The sequence below is a fragment of the Accipiter gentilis genome, chromosome 17 (assembly GCF_929443795.1).
Source record: "Accipiter gentilis chromosome 17, bAccGen1.1, whole genome shotgun sequence".
NCBI classification, from domain to species: domain Eukaryota; kingdom Metazoa; phylum Chordata; class Aves; order Accipitriformes; family Accipitridae; genus Astur; species Astur gentilis.
This window is the reverse complement of record NC_064896.1, coordinates 14,743,415-14,765,582: the sequence shown is the minus strand read 5'-3', so window position 1 is coordinate 14,765,582 and position 22,168 is coordinate 14,743,415. Positions and strand designations below refer to the sequence as shown.

Genomic DNA, 22,168 nt, shown 5'->3' with positions numbered 1-22,168 from the left:
AGACGTGTTTGAATGATATCAGCTTTGAAAACCCAGAACATCAAGAGCACCACAGGATAAGGATTTATGAACAGAGACTCTGTAAGTTATTCTAAACTGGGAGTCTTCTCACAGTTGCTCCTGTCTTCCATATCCTTTCCAAATCCAAGCTAAATTTTTCAGACTGTCCTATACAGAGTCCTTACAATCTCTCTTTCTCTTGCTGCTCTTTGATGATTTTGTTAGTCTCCAGCGCGAGTCGCTTTTGATGCATTAACTCCTGGCGTTCTTGCTCACGGAGACATGCTTCTCTCTGCCTTTCTTCTTCAGTCATGAACAGCTCCTTTCCCTGCAATCAGAACCACCACCCAAATCAGTTGTGAAAAAGTCTCATGAATGTAGTTCTTCTAGGAAATAATTCAAAACCAATTACATACTAGAACATCTGCCATTTCCTCACATCACTTTTTCTGAGGAATGCTTTCTGAAAGACCCTGAAAGATCTGACCACTTCATTCCAAAGAGCTACCCCAGTTTCAGTATCAAAGTTATGATATTAAACAACTCAGAAGAGGCATGCAACTACTGAAGTCAGCAACAACAGCGTAGGGGTCATGCCAGAGACATGCTCAGTGTGTCACCCAGAAAAAACTCCACATTATACTTCCTTGAAATCTGAGCAATGCAATGCTAGAGAACAGCACATTGAATGAATGCCAACGTGGAAGGCAACTACAGTTACTGTGTTTTAATGCTCTTGTGCCTGGCTGCTGTGGAAATGTACCATCACTCACGGAACTCAAATATAGGGAACCTACATTGCCCAAAGGTTATATAGTTGATGTGTTTCATTTGCTTTACAGTTAAGACACCAGCACTATTTTCTATTCAGGAAAGGTATTTCCATGGTGCTGTGTGTGGAACAGTTTGATAACATTTATCTAATTTTCATTACTGAAATTACAATCGCTTATTAATTAGGAAGGCCAGATTTTTCATGTCTCTAAGGCTCAAAAGCAGACGGCTTGAACAAAAAGAAGCAGTGAAGAATGCCTTTGCACCACGGTCTTAGCTGACCAAAAACCAGGAGTAGAGAAGCTGTTTCCCTTCGCAGTCTCTTCTTCACTACAAAGATGTGTACTGAGGAAAGGAGAGACATGCAAGGTGAAGCAGGGTGGAACAGAAGAGTTCCATAGCAACAATTCACCATTTTAAGGATGCAACCCCAGTGGTACATGCTGGAGTAGATCCCATCTTTTCTAACAGTTGGTAACATATCTGGGAGTTGAAACTAAGCCCTTAGGATGTTGAGTTCCTGGACCTTAATCATCTAGTCTGGAACATTTGTTTAAACGATTTCTACAAAGCCTTTGGACAACTGCATCTTTTGTTATTTTAAGAGTAGTTTAATTAAACCATGAATTCCTTACTATAGCTACACAGTATACATGAGCCCTTAGGAAGCATCTTAAATCATTTAATAAATCTTGTTTTCCCTATTTACTTCAATTGCAAGGCAATCAGAAAATACCATCTTTGATTAGTCAATGGAACTTGAGTATCCTCTTGTATAGAACTATACATTTTACTGTAAGAAGGCTTGAAGCAGTAAAACTATTAAAACATTTATTGAAAGTCACACTGAAGTCAGTGGGAAGACTTAATTAATTTCAGCTGGTTTTAGATTAGGACCCAAAGACATATAGTTCTGTTATACAAATGAGTGGAAATGGAAAATTGAACAATTTTCAATGTGTTGATACACTGAAGAGATCAGATAAACAGTTACACAAGGAATTAATTTGGAATAAGACTAAGACATCAGCTATTCAGGATGGAAAAATTAATTTACTCCAATTCACCTTTCATGTTTCAGCAGAAGCAGCTATCTATTAAAACAGAAGCTCTCAAACATGAGAAACAATTACAATAGAAGTTAATTTCCATTCCTTGTCAAGGGAATGGTTTTGCACTGGCCCACAGTCATGAAACTGGTTTATTTGAGAATACTGTGGATAGTTACCAATTAAATAATCAAAAGCTACTCAACGCTGCTCTGGTTTGACAGAATTTAGTGGTACAGACATCATAAAGAAACACAGCTCTACTTCTTATCTATTTATTTTTACCATTTATTTGCCCACATAGTAATTTTCACACATGTTCTGCTTTTATAAATATACTACTACTTACAGCGCCTGCTACCACAGAGATAGTCAAAGTACGACTACTTTTGAGCACTCTGACAGCCTGCAAATTAAAACAAAACAAAGATCAGTCTGAATTAAGGGGTAAAAGTCCTGTATATATAGGATGAAAGATGCTGGTTGTCAAACCTGGATTTCCAGAAGACCTGCCTGAACTAAACAGTGTGGTAGATATTCAAATCTCCACATTCCCATGTTCAATACACAACCTCTTTGGTTATGTAGCTCAGTATCAAAACATATTTTTTGCAGCCAGGAAAATCAGACAGGTGCTTAATAAGCTGACTACAAATTCAGCGAATTAGGAAGACTTGATTTTACCTCTTTGTGATCCACATTAGAAAAGTCCACTCCATTTACCTCAACAATCTGATCACCGACCTAAAGGAATGAATTCAAATTTTAGTACAGATGCTAAGTGAGTACATATATTAAATTAAAACATAAATAGATATACTCTCTAACATTCTTAATACAATAATCATAGCTACTGGCAGAGTACAAGGGGAACAGACTGGAAACCGGCTAAGCTTGCACATCCTCCTGTATTAGCATTTCCTATTGCCACTGTTTTGAGACTAAATACTGAGCTCGACGGACTATTGGTCTGACCCAGGAGGGCACTCTCATGTTATTAAAATTTAGGAAACTTGTTTCATTTTGAAACATAACCACAAGGTATTTCTTTCCCATGGAAAAAAAAAAAAACAAAACACAACCAAACAAAAAAACCCACACCAAAAAAACCACCCCACACCGAGTGACTTCACAGTGATCCAGAATCCTCAAAGTAGTAAATACCAAACAACATTTCTTTGTGGTACCTACCTTGGATGGTGGCATACTTACCTCTAAGCCCACCTCTGCTGAAAGAGAACCCGGCTTAACATTGCTGATAAAAATGCCTGGTTTTTGTGTTGGACCACTGGAAATACTGGTATAATATAAAAACCAAACACTTAAAGGATAATATTTATAGAATATTACAGTGTAACACAGTGAGGAGTCTTAGTTGTTCTCTCATAATTTCTTTCCGATTAAAGAATACTTTTGTGGTATTAGCCTACTCTGAAACAAACACCAAAATTTGCCAGTACATGCACAATGGTTTATCATCCCACTTTTCTATCCCTTGCAGCACAAAACTAGGACTTAAGAAAAAGCTAAAATAAAAATATTCAAGCTCCTGGATTTTTCCTTAGATGTTGAAAATAACAGTATACTGACCTACACTGTCTAAGGGACTGGGACGCTAATGACAATCAAAAGCAAGCATCGAACACAATGAAGAATTAGTAATTGCTTGCACATTTACTCACTGAACTGCGGTATACTGTATATATAATACAATGTTATTTTTCAGGATTACTTATTAGAAGCAAGTGGGATGTTTCAACCAGGGGCCAACATCTAGCCTGGAAACTTTAAGCTGCAGTCTAAGCTGGGCCCAAACACAGAAATTATTTTTGTAGATAATATATCCAGGAGGTGATGTTGAACCACTCCTCCAGGTCTGTAAATAATTTTTAAAACTTTAGAACTTCCAAATAATATGAAAGAAAAGTTATGCTTTTGAAAATATTCTGTGCAGTTCAATCTTGATAACTTCAACTATATATTCCTAAATGTATAAGAAATCCTAAAATATCCCTTCTACCCCCAAAACCTCCATAACTAGCTTTTCAGCTAGGATAGGAGTCTGCAAAGCATCTGTTCATATTTCTAAAAATCTTGCAAGTTCAACATTACTTTTAGGAACTGGATATATCTGTGTGATGGCTTCTCAGTTTTGAAAAGGGCCACAGAAAGCAGTCTAAGTTCAGGGAGTGAACCTGACACTGGACAGTGCTGAAACTTGCTACATCACAGAGCAGCATTTAAAAGTATTTTAAAATGTAAAAGCATTTAGAAGATTCCATTCCACAACAGCTTGTATTATGTCACTTTCAGCCTGCTCTTATTTTAAAACCAAAAAAAATCTTTTAAAGTCAGAACTTGTGACACAGGTATTTATGATTTGTCTAATAATACACAATGTGTGCCATAGATATCCTCCTGTTCCAGTTTGCTTTCCTGAAGCAGAGTGGATCTCCATTTTCCTGATATCGTATCAGTGAATGATGGAAATAACTGCCTTGGATGTCTCACTTAACAAACCAGTGACATTAAGTAAGAAACATGTACCCACCTGCAACCCATGCCTTTTGTACCAATCAAGCTAATGAAGACTTTTTTCTCTTTATTGTCTCTCCCTCCAGAAGAAGCAAGCCCAGCAACACTACCCTTTCCTTCCTGTAGGGGGATTAAAAATGCTGCAGAAGTTACTCTGTGTTGAACTCTACCAAGACTACTACAAAACTTCATAAAGCCAGGATGAAACCCTGCCAACATCAAGATAAGATTCCTCTGAGGTCCTGCTGGAGATGAATGTGAAGTACAGTCATTTCAGCAAAGCTGCATGGCTGAGGTGAAAGACTGAACTTATCTTTCTATTTAGAGAAGATTGTTTAAAGAGTCAAACTGTCTTCAGAAAAGAGTGAAGGAAAATTAGAGGAAAGTGATATGGCAAAATAATCACTTAGATGTTCCGTGACAAAAGAGCTGGAAAAATACATGAAAGTACTCGCTATTTAACGAAGTCTTTCTTCCTGAAAGCAAAAGAACTGTAATTGTGGTCTCTCTTTCCACTGCTGCAATCCATAGAAGCCACTTGCATTCACACCTGTCATTCCTTCACTAATATAGCTAAGATAGACCAAATAATCTGTTAAAGATTTATACAATAGAACTATAGGCTGGTAAGGTAATAAGCTCAAGCAAAATAAAGTACCAATTAATGAGTAAAAGACATTTCATTTGTATCCTGCCCTTTCCTTACCTAATGATTTTAGAATCATTTCATGTCACAGAAGATGTTTCTCCCAGAATGCTTGTAACAAGATATTGCATCACAGAAATATATACAATAACTTCAGTGACAAGGTCAGAGGAGAAAGTGTTTCAGAACCATTACAGATTTCCCAGAAGATATCTTAATAAAATATTGATCTCTTACCCCAGAGTCTGACACAAACTGGTCCACATATTGCCATTTAAGGGGTTCATCTGCTGAACTGGAAAGAAAAAGTAATTTAAAATAATGAGGACAAAAATAATTGTGAATGTATTCAAGAAGCTGCTTTGGAATGTGGCCTCCTATTTTTCATCCTCAAGTTCCTTTATTTTCCAGCAATTTAAATGGAACATCAAACAAGTATACAATTATTTAGGCTAGTAAAGCTCGTCAAACATAAAACTGAGAAAACCTTCTCAAGTGAAACAATTTTGGGAAACTCTAAGAAAGACTGTGAAAATAAACATAACAACTTGAACAGCTTATGTAAATGTCTATGCAGAGAGACACCTCCCATCATTAACATTTCTCAAACATTGCACTTAAAGTTTCAACTTTTCAACAAAAATTGAAAGAGGACAATAATTTGAAATTTTTCTAAGCTCAAGCAATCCTCAAATGTTATGTACATAGAGAAGCAGTGGAGCTCTCTGTTAGGGTAGGTGCATTGATAATGAAATTTCCAGGTAATATCCACAAATAATGAGGAAATAGAAATTGGTTCATTTAAGTAGGCAACTGGCATAAGAAATCAGATTAATCAAACAAGACATCTCCCTGTTTATCACAAAGGACGTGACATTTTAATCAGCTGTGGAGATGCTCATTCAGACATTTTCAAATATACAGATAAACACAGAGGTTCTTTGGATATTGACTATGTGAAAATTAATCATCTAATGTGTTTTCAAATTAAATACCATTACCTTTTGACAGGTATCATGCCAATATCTGAAAAAGAAAAATACTCTGTTAAGTAGCACTTTCTACAGATCACCAGCAATCTTTAGTGATGCAGGTGATTTTTTTATGTTACTTACGTCTTACTTTTATGGACACTATTTTCTTTGTACGAATGAGGTTTATGACTTCTTCATGTGTGCATGATGAAATGGAATATCCATTGATACGAACTATCTCATCTCCAACCTCAAAAATGAAAGGGAGAAGAAAAAATAAATCATGAATTAACGTTAAAAGGTTTTTAATCGATGATGCAATCTGGCAATCATTTTGATGCAAGGGTTTGATAATGTCCTAAATACTTTTTGAATTTCAGGTAATGTCCAGATCAGATTTACCTGTAATTGTTTGAGCTTAACATTTAACACCAAAAGGGCAGATTAATGGCCAAATAACAATTTTATAAATAATATCTAGTCTCTACACATCAGACTTGTACTCCACATATTACCTTAAACACAAGTGTCTGTATTTCAATTCAAATAATTTTGGAGTGATTTTCTTCCCCTACACTTCAGCAGTTTAAGTTTGCTTCTACCATATGTTCTCCAAGATACCTTAACTATTTTGATGAACAGGAAACTAAACTTTGTCTTATTACCTTGTCTGATTATGAGTTATTTTAATGGCATTTACCTCCATTAAAGGTGCAATGACTCTAATTAATTACAATAGTCATATACTAGCATAATGAATGCTTGTTCTGGGGTGCAGTAGCTTAAGCCTTCTTGGATCATCTACATTAGTTACAAAATTGCATGCTAATCACGTGTGACACATTTTCAAGTGTTTCACAGCAGCAACCCATCATATACTATGGTTGAGAAGATGGTATCACCACGCTGCTGTGACCCCTAGGCTGTGGCATTCCCTCTTTTGTATGACATGAAAAAAAGTCAGAAAACTTGAGACAGGACAGAAACGCAGAAGGAAGCTCCCACCAGATAGAAGGCAAGTCAATCACTTATTCCCAAGCTTACTCAGGCCTCCATGTGTATGCAATATATATATTTGGGCCCCAGGGATGACAGGAAGCATAGTCAGCTACAGAACAGACCAAGAACATGCACTCTGAATAGCAGAGACAAAACTAGTGTTATCCCTGAGGCAAATTTAGATGAAGATAACTTGACTGAAGGGAGCAGTAATTTGTGCTCTGTCCTCCACCCTAAAGGATTGGCTCGGGGTTTCTGTACAGATACAGGCCCTCTTTGATTATCTTCCAAATCTGTGTGCCTTTTGTCTCACAAATTGGGTATACAATGGACTGCATACCAGAGGTTTTTCCACAGAGGTTTCATGTGTTGCGCAGGAAAAGATGTAGGGGTTTTACTAATGGAAATAAAACCAACAGAGAAAAAAAAATACTAGATAACTAAGTGTATACTAGTGTAAAAGATATACTTCATTGCCAGTGTGTACCACCTGCCTCAAAACAGTTCAATATTGTTCTGAACAAATCACAGAACATATCACAAAACTCTCATGAAGGAATGAGAGCAGAAATACAAAACAACTGAACTATCCTCCAGCATCCTTATATTCATATACTGCACCAAAAAGAAGTAACATATCTGGAAGCAAAAGACTGTAAAAACAAATCTACATGGTGAATTCAATTGATCTCCAAGACTCATTGTCTGATCCAAAACCAGGCCAGCCTTACACAGAAACTACATATGCTTTCATATATAAACTATGTATAAGGACCATTCTCTAGCACTGAAGACAATTCCTCCGAAGTAGGGTGGCTCTATGTAACCTGCTCTGTAGGAATCACGCCGGCACGTGCTATCACCTGAACTGTGTAGGAATTGATCAACAATGCTTGCTGGCATAGACCAAAGGCCATACTGAGGACCACACTAACATTCAGCAGCAATCAAATGGCAGCACCCCAAGAATATTACCCAGCAGTGTTCAATTTACTAGCTTAGAACAGACAGGGTGCCAGAAGCTTTCAGCTGCTTCTATAAAATTTCAAATCTTATTTATCAGAATACACAAAAGAACTAATAGAACTAATGTTTATTTGGTGATAAAATGACAGTACATCACCAGAAAGCTTTTATTTCAAAAGGCTTCCCTTCCTCTAATATAAATCCAAATTTGTTTTGATATGACAAATAGACTAGAAATTTCCAAGTTTCTATGAACTCTGCCTAATGATCCCCCTAGCTATGTAGACTGAGAAAGAATCAGTGATGGAAACATGGCCCACTTCAAGGTTGTACCTTATTAGCTGTTCAAGATAACACTGAAAAATGCAAGGCCCTGGCTAAAGTATCATAAGTAAAGACTTTTACCTAACGTGAACCACGTGACATGGCTGTGTGAAAACTAGTGCATAACTCTCTTCCATTAGGCAATTCAAATCAATCCTCTGCACAGTAGGATACACAAATGATTACCAGGAAATGGCTCTAACTACAAACCATCAACAATACCCTCTTACAGCTCTGTACTTTGATCTCCACAAGAACTTTGACTTTACTGCTCTCCAGTAGCATTTTTTATGAACTACTATGAATATTTATTATGTAAAATATATCAAAATGCCACCCTGATAGTTGACAGGACTTTACTGATTACCATCAACAGCCTAGGATTTTGGTCTTAGTCACTGACACTTTGCATGCCTCCTCGCAAATATGTCCACTTTCACAGCAGCATTGTCCCTAGTTAATGATTGCCTAACATGTTCTACTTAAAGACTCAAGTTTCAAGCTGTCAAATTTCAGTTTAGGCTTAAATTTTCCATGCTGGTATCTGCACCTAAAGCAACTAGTTCTAAACAACAACACTTGGGTGGAATGCATTGTCACACTCATTAAAAAAAAATAAAATATCTACAATTAACTTTTTTGAGAGGCTCTGTGCTTTCACTTTAGGTTTGGAAAAGGTCCTTATACTACAAATTAAGAGCACAATTTTTACAATCTTAGTGAACATCTTTGTTGACTAAAAAGTTTAGGGGAAGAGGCAGGCTCATCATAACACATACTAGTTCTGATCTGGGGGGAACTTCACTTTCATCCACTTGCATTGGGACTGCCTGTGCACCAGCCCCTGGTGCCAAGATCAGTTGTGAACAAGACTTTCAAGTACTGCTGCAAAAGATCAGAAGAATTATTTCTTCCAGAATGCAGGAGGCACAGGAGACTCACCAGGAACAGGAAGGGATAAAAAGCATCACTCAGCCCTAACCACTAAGGTGGTGCAAAAAAAAAAAAAAAAAAAAAGCCATCGTGCAAAACCCACTATCTACTTACAGAATTCAAGACTTTGTTGTAATATTCACAACAGTATTACAATAAACATTGTAATCTTTAATGCATTTGTTCAGACTGTGCAAGCAATTGACACCTTAGATAACTCTGTGTCCCAATTTTATTTTTTTTTAATATAACAGTATTTTTTTTTCTTTTGAGCCAGATACTTCTACTCTCCCCCATAGAAAATTTCCAACTTTACTGTCACTGGAAGGACAGAAGGTAACACCTCCAGTCTTTGTCAGACTGAATGAGTGATCCACTATGGCCATACAGACTAAATCATACAGTATATCCATTGTTCTCTCCATCACACAAGTTTGATGTGCCTGAAAAAAAGTGACAAATTCAGTCTAGCTCACTGAGGACTAGCTTCCTTGTACCTTGCTGACAGTTTTAGGGAAAAAATGTGCACAGCTGGAGAATCCTCATCTGGCACTGCACAGTTCAGGACCAAAAGCCTAAATTTGCATCACCACATTTATGTGAGAGGAGGGAGGGGAACTGCAAGTAGGAATTCCTCAGTATGGCCTATGTCTTAAAGACTGTCACATTAACACACACTGTGACCCTTGGGTGACAGGGCAGTGGGCATGCCATCACCTTCTGCCTTTTTTCACATGTAATAAGTATTATTGAATCTTCCTACTGTGACCTGTTCAGCTAAAAAAAAAAACAAACACAAAACCAAAAACCAACAAAACAAGAAACCAGCCGCTTATCATCTTCACTTCTTTCACAAAACTTTCTACTTCTTCTGGGAAGTGCCATATATACTCTGCAATAGCACACAAAACATTGACAACACGTCCACTGTACCAGCATAGATCATGTAGTGCAGTTTCCTCTCCACTTAACTTAGATATTTTTATCTGACGACACAGCATCAGAAGACTACAAAAGCAAAGAAAATGCAATATGTGACTGTCCTGCAGGAGAGAATACACTTGCAGAGGCAGAACATGACTGTGGTCCCCAGTTCCTAACCAGCGGGACTGCTGCTCCACCTGCTGGACATCCGAAAATCTCACCCAGGGCAATGGCCTGTCTGCAATTTGCAGCAGTCCTGACTGTTTTCATTTAAGCCAGTCAGATTTTTAACATGATCTTTAATAAGAGTGGATATAGGTCAGTACTGAAGGCTTTTAAACATACAACCTGTGCTAAAAATGCAGAAAAACCCAAGGAAAAGCACATCGTGTCTACAGTTTAGTGTTGCACCCCTGATAGCTCTCGCTATGAAAGAACACACGCTTAACCAACTTGTTCCAAATGTTCAAAACCACATCCATCCACCCACCCACCCACAGGCCTGGCAGCCATGCCATTGCACTCCTCTTTCCCCTGCTAAATTCTAAGATATAAATTGGTCTAGAGCTGTTCCATTGCCCTCGATGCTTCAGGAAATCCATTGTAAATAATGCACTTTTTAGGACTGGGATTAGCACTGGCAATGTGACTGTACTGCCAAGAAGCAAAATGGCTCAGAGAAGTCAGACTTGTGTCACTGTGCATAAAGACTCAATATCCTCTACAAGGATGAAGACTTTCAGCCTAATTAGGGTTCTGCTGGTTATTCTAAGGAATGGTAAGAAAAGTGAGGCACCTCTGCTTTTCAAAGGAAGTTTGAGTTCCTCTACAGTAAAATGCTCAAAAAGCTTTCTCCATTCCCATCTCTGGCCTCTCTCTGGATTATTCACTTGCAAAAATACCAGAAGTTTGTGTATAACTATTCAGCCTCAAGTATGCAATGTTGACCTCATTTGATCTACCTAGACTCTGCTGTTGATCTTATATATTTTTGGTGGTTGGGGTTTTTTGTTTGGTTTTAGTTTAGTTCAAGATCCCTCCTTTACTCGCATCTTCCGCATCATGCAGGCTATAACAGACACTGGAGCCTGGGTTTGCACAAACTCAGCTTTTTAAAGGGGTAACCTAACCTACTGTTATTAACTGCAATGCCATAACACCCAGAAACATCCCAGTTTTAGGACTGCAAATGGCAGTGCCATTTGTGAGTGTCCATATAGCTTCCGTATCAGCAGAACTAGTGTTGTTCTGAGGATGTCATCATTCATTAAGCAAGTCACATCTGTTAGTATTATATCATCTCCCTAAGAGGCACACAATTATAAAATCACAAATGCAGCCAAGATCATATTTTATTTTTTCCTCCCATATGGGAATGAGCTTTTCCCTTACAGATATTCTTAATACTCCTCTTTGCTGAGTTTCAGAAATGAAATGAAAATACAGTCTAATACTCTTCACTCATGTGAATGACTTTTCTGTTACTAACTGACAATGTATGACTGAAGGTGCTTTAGAAATACCTGTCTAGGCTAAACTACAGGAGACAGGCATGTAACAAACTGCTTTCTCTTTAGGACACTTCAACAGCTCTTCTTGTAAAAGAATGTCCATACACCGAAGTAATTAATAGTTATTTTCATATATTTTGTTACTTTTGTACTGGTATCACTGTATACCAACCTTTTGAGTCGGAAGCAGTAAAGATAAAACTCTGCAGGATTGAGCAGAGTAGAACAGTAACAATTATTTTGTTATTATATATCACTGTTTCCCCTTTTCCTATCAAACAGGGAGATGATGGACTGTCAAAAGAAAAGCTGCAAACCTAACTTTTCCCCAAGTAAAATGCCTATTATTTGTAACTTTTAACATAAGAAATATAATATTTAGTGTTTCCAGGAAATTGAAGCATTTTTACATAACACCACCACTGTTTCAAATTTCTCATTTTGTATACTTTTTCCACATTCATCACTCATACCAATCTCCAAATCTTTGTATTCAGCAGAATCCCCACAGACATAAGTATCAGAAAGTGGGGGATGGGAGGGGTGGGGAGGTGGGAAGGGTGGGCAGATGAAGTACATTTCTTCATGAAAGGACAAAACACTTGCCTTCTAGAGAAACTGTAGTTTAAAAAAAGGTCAAGCTACAAATGCCTTCAGAATTAAGCCTTCAGAATTATTCAATTATTGTAGCGTAACTTGGAAACTACTTCAAGGAGAAATCATGCAAAATTAATTTGAATTTTTTTAGAAAGCAGTAGGATATAAAACTGATGGTATAATAGAAGATCATTATACCTTTCTCAGACAGCATTTTTGGGATAGAAAATGTGTAGAGATTTAGTCAAATAAAGCAGGTGGGTGAAATTTCAGAAGCAGTTGGCTTTACTGTGAGACAGCAATTTAGAACAATGGACTGCCTGTCAGCTCTCATTATTCAGTGGGGTTCAGAAAGTGCCTGGTGCCACCTATTATGAGGGCACTTTAGGCTGAGCTTTAACAGAACATATGAAAAAACTCAAGTCAGACAGTTACGTGAGCTGTGAAGCACCATCTATTCATATTAATACATACAATCTAACTCCACTAAAGTCATAGTCAGTCTCAAGCATATTTCCCCCTTATTGTCCCTACTTTGTCTGCCCAACTCCAACCACATTCGGAGTTGCAGTACAATTTGCACAAGCCAGCCTTTACAATCCTATTCTCTGTCACCAACGTGTAGTACAATGGCCTCAGCTACAGAAAGCCAGTGCGGCCTTTTTGCATACTGAAAATTAACATCCTTACAGTAGCCCAACAACTGAGCATAACTCCTTATCTATCATGTCAATACATTAGTCTGAAACAAGCAGAGAAGCAGAGCCGCAACACAGCATTAAGACGAACGTACTAGCATGACAGTTTAAGAAAGTGGCTATTAAGTCCTTTACTGCTCAGCATCATTAATGCCTTCCAGTATTTTCCAGGAGATGTTTTCAAAAGCCATGTAAGTGACCAGTCTTTGTCTTTTTCTCAGTTTTCTAGCAGTGGAGGAAGGATGCAGCTGGAATCTCTCTACTGAGCTGATCACAATCCAGGAACAACTCTCTTGTCTACACTTCCCATTCTCACTGTGCAACGTAGCACACAAGGTACACAAGCTTCTGTAGTGCAAACTCTAGGAAGTTGCGTTGATGTCCTTCTCTGGAGTTACCCACTAGCAAATCCCATACTTAGAAGTAGGCTACCAACACATACAGCACAGTGTGATGTCCTATGCCACTCTCTCAATTCTAACTAAATACAGAATTTGTGGGGGCATATTCCCTGAATTTGTGGTTTTGTTGCAAGAAGGAGCTTCTAACAGCATCCAGGGAGCCAGTCACATGCCTGTCCAGAGCAGGCCACCAGAAATTGGGACTAATTCAATGGTGAATCTGAATTAGTGAATAGGATATATAGGTATGAATGCACAAACAAAAGGGCACATGCATGTATGCAAACAGACAGGAATATTTAAATAAAGTTTAGAAAGCTCTCAGCATGAATTATACAAACATGGAAACTTAACTTTGACTGCCTTGTTGACAGAGCTTTTTTCTTTTTTTAATCTAAAAGAGTCATGGGGTTACACTGAAGCATATCTACAAAACACATTAGTTTAATTGAACACTGTAATTAATCATGCCAGTCTAATACATTTTGAAATAGAATTAAATATAATCCTTAAACATCAATACGTCCAGCAACTATTCAGTCGACAAATTGAAATTAGCCAGGCATATCAGCCTTTCTACTCAAACACAGACCTTTAATACACCTTATCAGCTTTGAAAGCATAGAAAGATGCAGACACTTGCCATAGCAATGGCTCACTTCCCTCTTCACCAAGGTATATACAAGCAAAAAATGACACGTTCAAAAAAACCAAACACCCAAAACTTCATTAATACAAATTGCATAAGTACCAATTTAGAAAAAATGTGTTTCTATACATAATTGTTTTTGGCAGCCTTGTTACAGTTCACATATCTAAAATTCAATCACTGAAAGTGCAATTCCATGCAGTACAAAGGATACTGGAAATGGTTAAAAATAGGTTCTTTCTTTTATGCCCTTCCTTTGCATGAACCAAAACCCCCAGCACTTATACATGAAGTTCAAATAAATGTTTCATTACACAAATTATATCTGTGCAAGGTGGAATTATCATTTTTAGTATTTATATGCTCTGTTCTACATTTAATCAGAATTTGGCAATTTAAACCACTTTTTCACAGTCTAGTTAGAGATCTTTCTTTCCACCCGCTTACATTTAACTGTTGCTACTCATGAAGTATAAACACTCCAGAAAGCCCTTCTATCTTCAAAAGTTATCATATCCTAAATACAAAAAAAAAAGAAGTTTACAAATCATGAAAATTGGTGAATAGGAAAATATAATTTTAATGACTTGATTCACGATTGGTATAATGGTATTTCATATGGCACTGACTTACATATTTTATGAATTTTATTACAAGTGACAAAGAGCTTAGCAATAGCTATTTCTAAATATTAAAGAACAATTCTTACTGGCTGCTTCCCTCACATTGTAGCAAAAGGCTTTCTGCAGACAGCAGCCATGAATATAATTTTATTACCTGAAGTCCAACATTGTCTGCCTGTCCTCCTTTAACTAACTGGGAGATGAAGAGGCCACAGCTAAATTCCACTCCACCTCTCACACTTATTCCAAGTCCTTCAGGATGCGAACGATCCAATCTCACCTCTTTCAGCTTTCTGCAAAAATAGAACATACTTGACTATTCAGCTGCATAACACTTCGTGGCAATAATGTTTCATATGAAGGTTACATATTATTGTTCTCTTATAACATTTAGGCATGAAAAAAAGCAAGCTGACTGAAGTTTGGATGGATGTGTGTTAGCTAAAGCCATCAAGTATTTTTCACAAGAAGAGACATCTGCAACCATTGAAGCTGTCTGCTTCTAACGGGTTAGAGCTACAAGAATTTTTTTATTATTAAATGCAGGAAAAATGAGAAAAAGATTGTTTCACCTGGAAAGCATCGCTTTTGACTCCCTTACACTGCTTTTATTAGATTAAGCTGCTTGGCAACCAATTTCAGGTAGCTCAAAACTGTTCTTCTAGCAAACATAGCAAAAGTAAAAAAATTATGCCCAGCTCTACAGAGGTGACTGATATTTTACTTGAAGTTTGTCTGAAAGTCAGTATTTCCTGCTTGTATTTAACTTAGCTGCATTGTTCTGCATTCTCTTACCGTGATCTTTTGGGTGTAAGCTGATCATATTCCACCTGATGTTTTAATGGGATAAGTGGGCGGATAGCATCAAATAGAGGCAATCTGCTGGGTTCATTAATCACAAGTTTTAGGTCCCCCACAAGCACTGGGAGATTCATAGATCTATAAAAACACAGTGAGAAAACAAGCACAGGTAATCAACACACCAATGCAAAGCATCATTTAATAACTTGCTGTACATGTGGCTTCAATGTTTGCATGCCCCTTCAACCTACTAAAAAAGTTACTTATGCAGATACTGGTTTAACCAAAGCCAATTAGCCTCTGAGAAAGCAAGCCTTCCATAAGCAAAGAAGAATAACAACTACCTCCTTCAAAATAACTGAAATCTCCTAAATATTGCCTTTAAGGTCACACACATTACTTATACAGATGACATCTTTAATTTCAGAGTCCCAAAAAGATTTATGGAACTGTTTGGAAATAACTTTCTAGATCAGATATACCTGCCTACTAGATTTTTGTTTCCTTACTAGTTAGCAATCCTTCTAAGTGAATCTAGGTTACAAGCTCCTTCCTCTTATGAACTTCGGGGACTGACAAATTGTTTTCATCCAGGAAAAAAAAAATCATGAAGCTCAGTAACTAGAGCAAAGATTTGTTTTAAATTTTAAATTCTTTTTCCAATCAAAATCGAAGGGCCATCAACCAATAAACAAAATCTACAGAAGTTAAACCACTGTGACCATCTGTCTTAGGAGAGCTAGGCAAAGTAGCCTACTTGATATTGTCAGCATTGAGATAGTTAGAGGTCTAGAAAGTGTACTTTGTTGCCCAGCTGCAAGAGTGGAAGAACAGCTACCTAAGGTTCAGTGGAGCTATTCCTACACAACCTCCAGTTAAACTTCGGCTATATTATTTGCTGTTCCCTCTCTTAAAATTTACATTTCCTGGCATACAATACTTCTGAGGCATATGCATTGACAATATGGATCAGGAATGCATATTACATGGGATTAGAGGTCAAATACTTTTAGAAATGCTATTCACAGTGAAGCAGACTTTCAATGTTAATTCCAACAGCAATTGCACATATTTTTGCCCTGGAATACTTCATATTGTATTCCGAAAGAGTGATACATCATCAACATATATTCACAGAGATATTGGAAGTTTTGCTCAAGTCATTGCAATTTTGGAAATTGAAGAAAAGTTACTATATGCATTGTTAATTTTGTAACTGCAAGAAGATTTTAAATAATTAAAAGCTACTGAATCAACCAGCTTTCCAAACAACAGGCTTTATGAATGGATTAGCAGTTAGACAGACATGAGTGAAACTGAATCAGATATGCAGCTGAATACACCCATAACTATAGCTCAGTGCAAACATCAGATGGAAATGTCTACATTTCACTCAGCTGAGATGCTATTAATTAAAATATGAATGGAAACAATGTCTGTCAGAACCACTTGTCTACGATGAGTGGAAAATACATTCTCATCTTCTGTGAAAAACAATGGATCAGGCACTGATCTCATTTGCAATGATACAGGTCCTAAGCAATGGTGGTTTAAATCAGTTCAGTAAAAGGATTGGTAATAGGCCTAGCACCTTACCATTTTTTTCCCCATTATGTCATAATAAGACAGAGTTGTTAACCATGCCAACAGATTCCCAGACTGAATTTTTTCAGCTTTCAGATAAAAAAGTTGCAAATAATTTTTTAGCAAAAATCTTTGAAAAGCAAACTCAATGAAAGCCTCTGTTGCAAGTAAGCATTATTTGGAAATATTAATGAATTTGATTAATGCTCTCTTCCTGTTTCCTAAGAACAGTTTTATAATCCAAGTGCATTCCCCCCCCCCCCCCCCCCAATACGAATCCACCAAATTCTTTTACAAAACTGCCAAGTCATAATTTCTGGGTGATTACAGATATGCTCCTTCTGTGTCTGCAAGCTATACTGTGAAAGGATAACACTTCATTAAACAAAATAAAAACTATCACTTCAACTGCTTTTCTAGTAGCATGTAGAAAGACCACTTAAAATCTTAATTATTCACTCTTCACATTTAAAAGCATTAGTAAAATTCTACACAGACATATATAAAGCTAGATCTTACTGGTGGTACATCCGCAGCACATCATAAAGGTAATCCTTTTCCGCTTCATTGTCAATTAGTAGATTAACCTGAAAACCCAAGAATATTGTTCTAAATCTCTGACTAAATAGCCACAAATGTTGAACATACAAGTCATTCACAAATTCTTAAGCCATAGAGCAAAGATTTCATTAAGACCTTTTTTTTTAAACACATTTTTGCAGTAGAGTATTACCTCACAATGTGAAACTTATAACAAGACTTTCTAAAATTAGCATTACAACAATTGGGCAAGGTGGTAAATACTGATGTATTCTCTATGCTACATTTCCCTCAGCAGTAATATTATTACAATAATATGATATTTGCCTTACCTGATAATCACTGTATTGTTGAATAAATGTTTTCAGAAACCTTTTTGGCCATTCATTAATATAGCACATGCTGTCACAGATAAAACCACCACACTGAGATAATTATAATCTATGTTCTGTCATCCAAACCACTGATTTCAGGATCTCACTTATAACATTATGCAAACTGCTACACTACTGTTTCTCTTTGCTCCAGCTCTTAACTGACAGAACTTGCTAGTTATTCTTTCCTCCCCCACTAATAGCACATTTACTTAAACCAGTGTCATATTACTATGCCTGCTCTTGGATAATTACAGTAAAATAAAGCAACGCCCCCCGCCACCGCCCAAGAATTCTTATATGAGTTCAATATATATTCAGTGACACTGAGACCCCTGCTGATCTTACTTGGAGTGAGAGGTCACATCACATTACTTTTACATTTGGACAAGCTTAATGTTTAGGAAAACAATTTACATCTGACCTAGAGGCTAATATTACTGTGACGTTAAGTCTGAGGACCAATTTGCATACTTAAAGGCCCTTTCTTTCTAGAATTGCAATGGTTTGTGCTATATTCTAAACTAAATGCATGCTTCATATGCCCTTTGTCCCTTTTGGCTCTCTAAGGCAGCAAGACTCCACATACAGGTGGTTTTCTGTTACGTCTCCTCTGGAAAAAGACACTTTCAAAACACCTAAAGGCCAAAAAGCTACAGGCAGGACAAGATTGCTTGACAGCAACACTACTGAGTAAACCAATTTATTCATAGTGAATTTCAAAACACAGAAGAAAAAATCTGCCTTAAAAGGAAATAAAATGGTTGCAATCAAAACTGACTGGTTCACCAATACTGTACACAGACTCAAGGCAAGGTGATACATGTAAAACTAAGTCCAAAATCCATTTTTCCCTTCCCCATCAGGAAAACTACAACATATAAGTCAGCTTTGGTTCTGGTATACAGAACTCAATCCCTAGTGCTAATTAAGATACAGCAGGAGCAGTGCCTCATGAAGAACGTTAAATAAGCACATCAGCCCTATGCAGCAAAAAGCAAAACCATCATCATTTTTCCTCCTGATTGGGAGAGCAGCTGGTAACAATGTTACATTTTTCTCCTGATATGCTAGCTGATAGACACATCTCCCACTCCCTCTCAGAACTGCAGGGCCATATCTAAATTCTCGCATTTCTTCTCACAAAACATTCAGTCCTCCTGTTTGATCCCTACACCAGCAACTTGCTTGTACTCTAACAAAAACAAACACCCAAGTAACTTCTTATATATTCAGAATGCTACAGCTGGGTTAATCTTCCTGGGTCATCTCTCTAATTAGGTCATTCTTCTGCTGCTGCCTTCTATTCCATCAATTATCACTTCATTGTAGCCACCTGCATCTCTTACCATTTTCATAATTCATTAACTCCTTAGGACAGAGTCTTACTTTAGACATACACTTTACGTCAGCTTATCAACAGCTTCTAAGAGCTCACTCTAATTTCACAAATCCTAGAAGAACATGCCCCCACATATTAAGAAAAAAAAAAATAAATCAGTGGTAACATGATGTAACTTGGATCATAAAAGTATTTTAGTATCTCTATATTTCTCAAGACAATAACTGTGGAGGTATGGGATAGATGATTTCGCAGCTTTTAAACCAAGAATATTAAAAAAACATCTGGACATGGTCCTGGGCAATCTGCTTGAGGTGGCCCTGCTTGAGCAGGAGAGTTGGAGCAGATGACCTCCAGAGGTTACTTACAACCTCAAACTTTCTGTGATTATTTAAGAGTATCTTCATAGTAGCTGTGTAGTTTACAATCTTAGAACACAAACAAGAGAGTTGCTTATGCTCTACTTCTCACTATATAAATTGCACTGTTTTTCATAAAAATTAATAAGGAGTCATCACAAAAACTGCACCTACATACAAAAGAAAAATAAAATCTGGCAACATGTCTATATAAGTTTATTCAGCAGTATAGAAGTTGTGGGGGTGCTTTTTGGTGTGGAAAATATTCAGATTACAGTAATGCACTACTGTAGCACTAGCCCAATCTGTCAGCTTTCAAAGAATAATATAAAGTTCTATTTAAACTACACAGCCTCTGAAAAACCGAGGGAAATGGAAGAACTGGCCAATATATTTGCTTTTATTATATACTTTACATTGCTGCTTGGTTGATAGGGAGAACTGATTTAAATTACTAAGAAAAAGATAATATGGAAGCAGCAAATAATTGAGGAAGCTCAGATCCTGTGGCTGGGCATTTTCACTGTTTTGACACAGAAAAAGCATCCAAGACATTAAACTTGCCACAGAATCCACTAGAAGCGGGATGATACAGAATAAAGACCTGTTCCAGTATCCTCTTACTCAGATGAAGTTTTCACTCAGATATGCATCTTACTTATTGCACCAACAAACACTGACAGTAAGTCTTACGTTATTGGGGTGGGACTAGAATGTTTTATGAATTATAGCAGCAGTGAAAGGGAAAAGGTTTAAAGTTCAAGATGGTAACTATTTGCCTAGGAACCAGAGTCTTTATAGATATGTTGTACAACCCACTGCTGAGTTACACAGTAATAGGTAGCAAGGCAGAAATAACTTGCTAGATGGCTGTAGTCATCACTACAGAGTACCCAGGTCCTTAATGTTTCTGAACTTCAGTTTGCCATATAGGTGGTTTTTTGCAGCCCTTCTACTTCATTACAACAATTGATGGGTTTATTACCAGGTGATACTTCTATAAAACAGAACATTGCACTACTTAGAAGAAACTCCATTCCCCAGCTGACCAAAAAACCTCAACGAACCTCCCCCACAAAAAAAAAAAAAAAAAAAAAAAAAGGCACCACAAAACAGTACTGAAAACTTTAGTGTGAGAGAACCTTAAATGGATATGGAAAAACATCTCTTAGATTTGTAAATCATTCCTTCCCCTCCTGTCCTTAAATAGAGCTTTTTGAGCTTACTTTGCTGATAGGATTTTGAGCTCTATTGAGCACTTATTTGACTGGGTAAATGTCAAAAGGACGTGCCACGCAGACTGAGCCGCTCCATGTATCAAGTGCATTTGCACATGACTGCACATGCACAATTGCACTCGTGAATGTTAAGGCGGAGCCGACGTCTTCTGAGCAGCAGCTGGCAGCGCGCAGGACCACGAATGTGACCCGCCTGGGCCTGGACTTCAGCACCTGCACTGTTGCCATCCCTGAACGGGACTGGGTGCAACATTTTTTACATGACATTAAAATAAAGTTAATTGTAGCAAGCTCTGAAAAATCTCACGCCCGGGGGAACGTCCCTGCCTTTTCAAGGGCTTTAAGTTTTACAATCGCCCTCTCACAGTTGGCTGCCACCCTCTCTTCCGCGCCATTGGGGCGGCAGCGCCAAGCGCCCCGACCAGCGCCCCGATCTCCCCCCCTTCCCCGCCGCTCGCCCTGGCACACAGGCAGCCTCCAGGCGCGGACGGCGCCGGCAGCCGCGCCCCAGCCCGCCGCCTCGCCTCCCTCCAGGCCGCGGGGCGGCAGCTCTGCCCACAGCCCGTGGCGAAGCGACCCCGGGCGCCCGCGGGTCCCGCGGCCCCGCTCTCCTACCTTGTGCCGGAACTCTCGGGCGACCCGGCGCTCCATGGTGCGCGGGTGCTGCGCGGGTGCGGGCGGTGCGGGGAGCGGCTGCGCCGGCGAGGCCGCGCCCCGGAGCGGTGGGAGGCGGGAGGCGCGCCCGCCGCCCACAGCGCCCGCGGCCCCGGGCCGCCGCCGCTGCCCTACCTCGCCGCGTAAGCGGTGAGAGCCGCCGGGCAGTGATAACCTCGCCGCGACCCCCGACTTGGGTTGTTTCGGGCCAAAGCAAAAGAGAAAGAAAAAGTAAATGAGAAGCCCCCCCCCCCGCCCCGCCGCGTGTCACCTGGACTTTTCCCTGGGCTGATTCTTACAACTGGTGCTTCTCGTACAGCACGGAGCTCACACCCAAACTGCTCTTTTGTATTTGTAGGTATGTATGTCACTAGCCCGACTAGTTAATAAAAGCACGAAGATGTGAAATTTAAAGCATGCGAACACCTGGGGGGGCGGGGGGGAAGAACCATTTGCTGCAACACGTTGCTCTACTGCAAACAATCTCAATTTCTTATTTTTCGGTAAGCAGGGTGAATCTGATGTATCGCTGTCTAAGTCTGATTTCCACCAGCCCCTTCCCACTACAGAATATCTGTGAGTAACTGCCTAAGAACCAAGGTCGGAGTACCTGAAAAGGAGCCTATTTCAGACTAATCTCTTTTAGGTAATTTTGTCTCGGGCTGGTTCTTCT

The 22,168-nt window shown here is 38.5% G+C and overlaps 1 protein-coding gene across 4 annotated transcripts in view; it reads right to left on the bottom strand.

The window, feature by feature from the left end:
* The window catches only part of USH1C (USH1 protein network component harmonin), a 52,347-nt gene extending 30,799 nt beyond the window's left edge, over positions 1-21,548 (bottom strand). For all 4 annotated transcript variants that reach the window (XM_049821010.1, XM_049821012.1, XM_049821011.1 and 1 more), the window contains exons 1-12: positions 21,457-21,548; positions 17,508-17,575; positions 15,399-15,542; positions 14,758-14,896; positions 6,120-6,228; positions 6,006-6,030; positions 5,242-5,299; positions 4,375-4,478; positions 3,036-3,120; positions 2,508-2,567; positions 2,173-2,229; positions 186-328 (exon numbers count right to left, since the gene is read on the bottom strand). In XM_049821010.1, the coding sequence (XP_049676967.1) occupies positions 186-328; positions 2,173-2,229; positions 2,508-2,567; positions 3,036-3,120; positions 4,375-4,478; positions 5,242-5,299; positions 6,006-6,030; positions 6,120-6,228; positions 14,758-14,896; positions 15,399-15,542; positions 17,508-17,575; positions 21,457-21,492 (1,028 nt within the window). In that variant the 5' untranslated portion in view covers positions 21,493-21,548. The remainder of the gene's footprint in view (positions 1-185; positions 329-2,172; positions 2,230-2,507; positions 2,568-3,035; positions 3,121-4,374; positions 4,479-5,241; positions 5,300-6,005; positions 6,031-6,119; positions 6,229-14,757; positions 14,897-15,398; positions 15,543-17,507; positions 17,576-21,456) is intronic.
* Between the last annotated feature and the right edge of the window lie 620 nt (positions 21,549-22,168).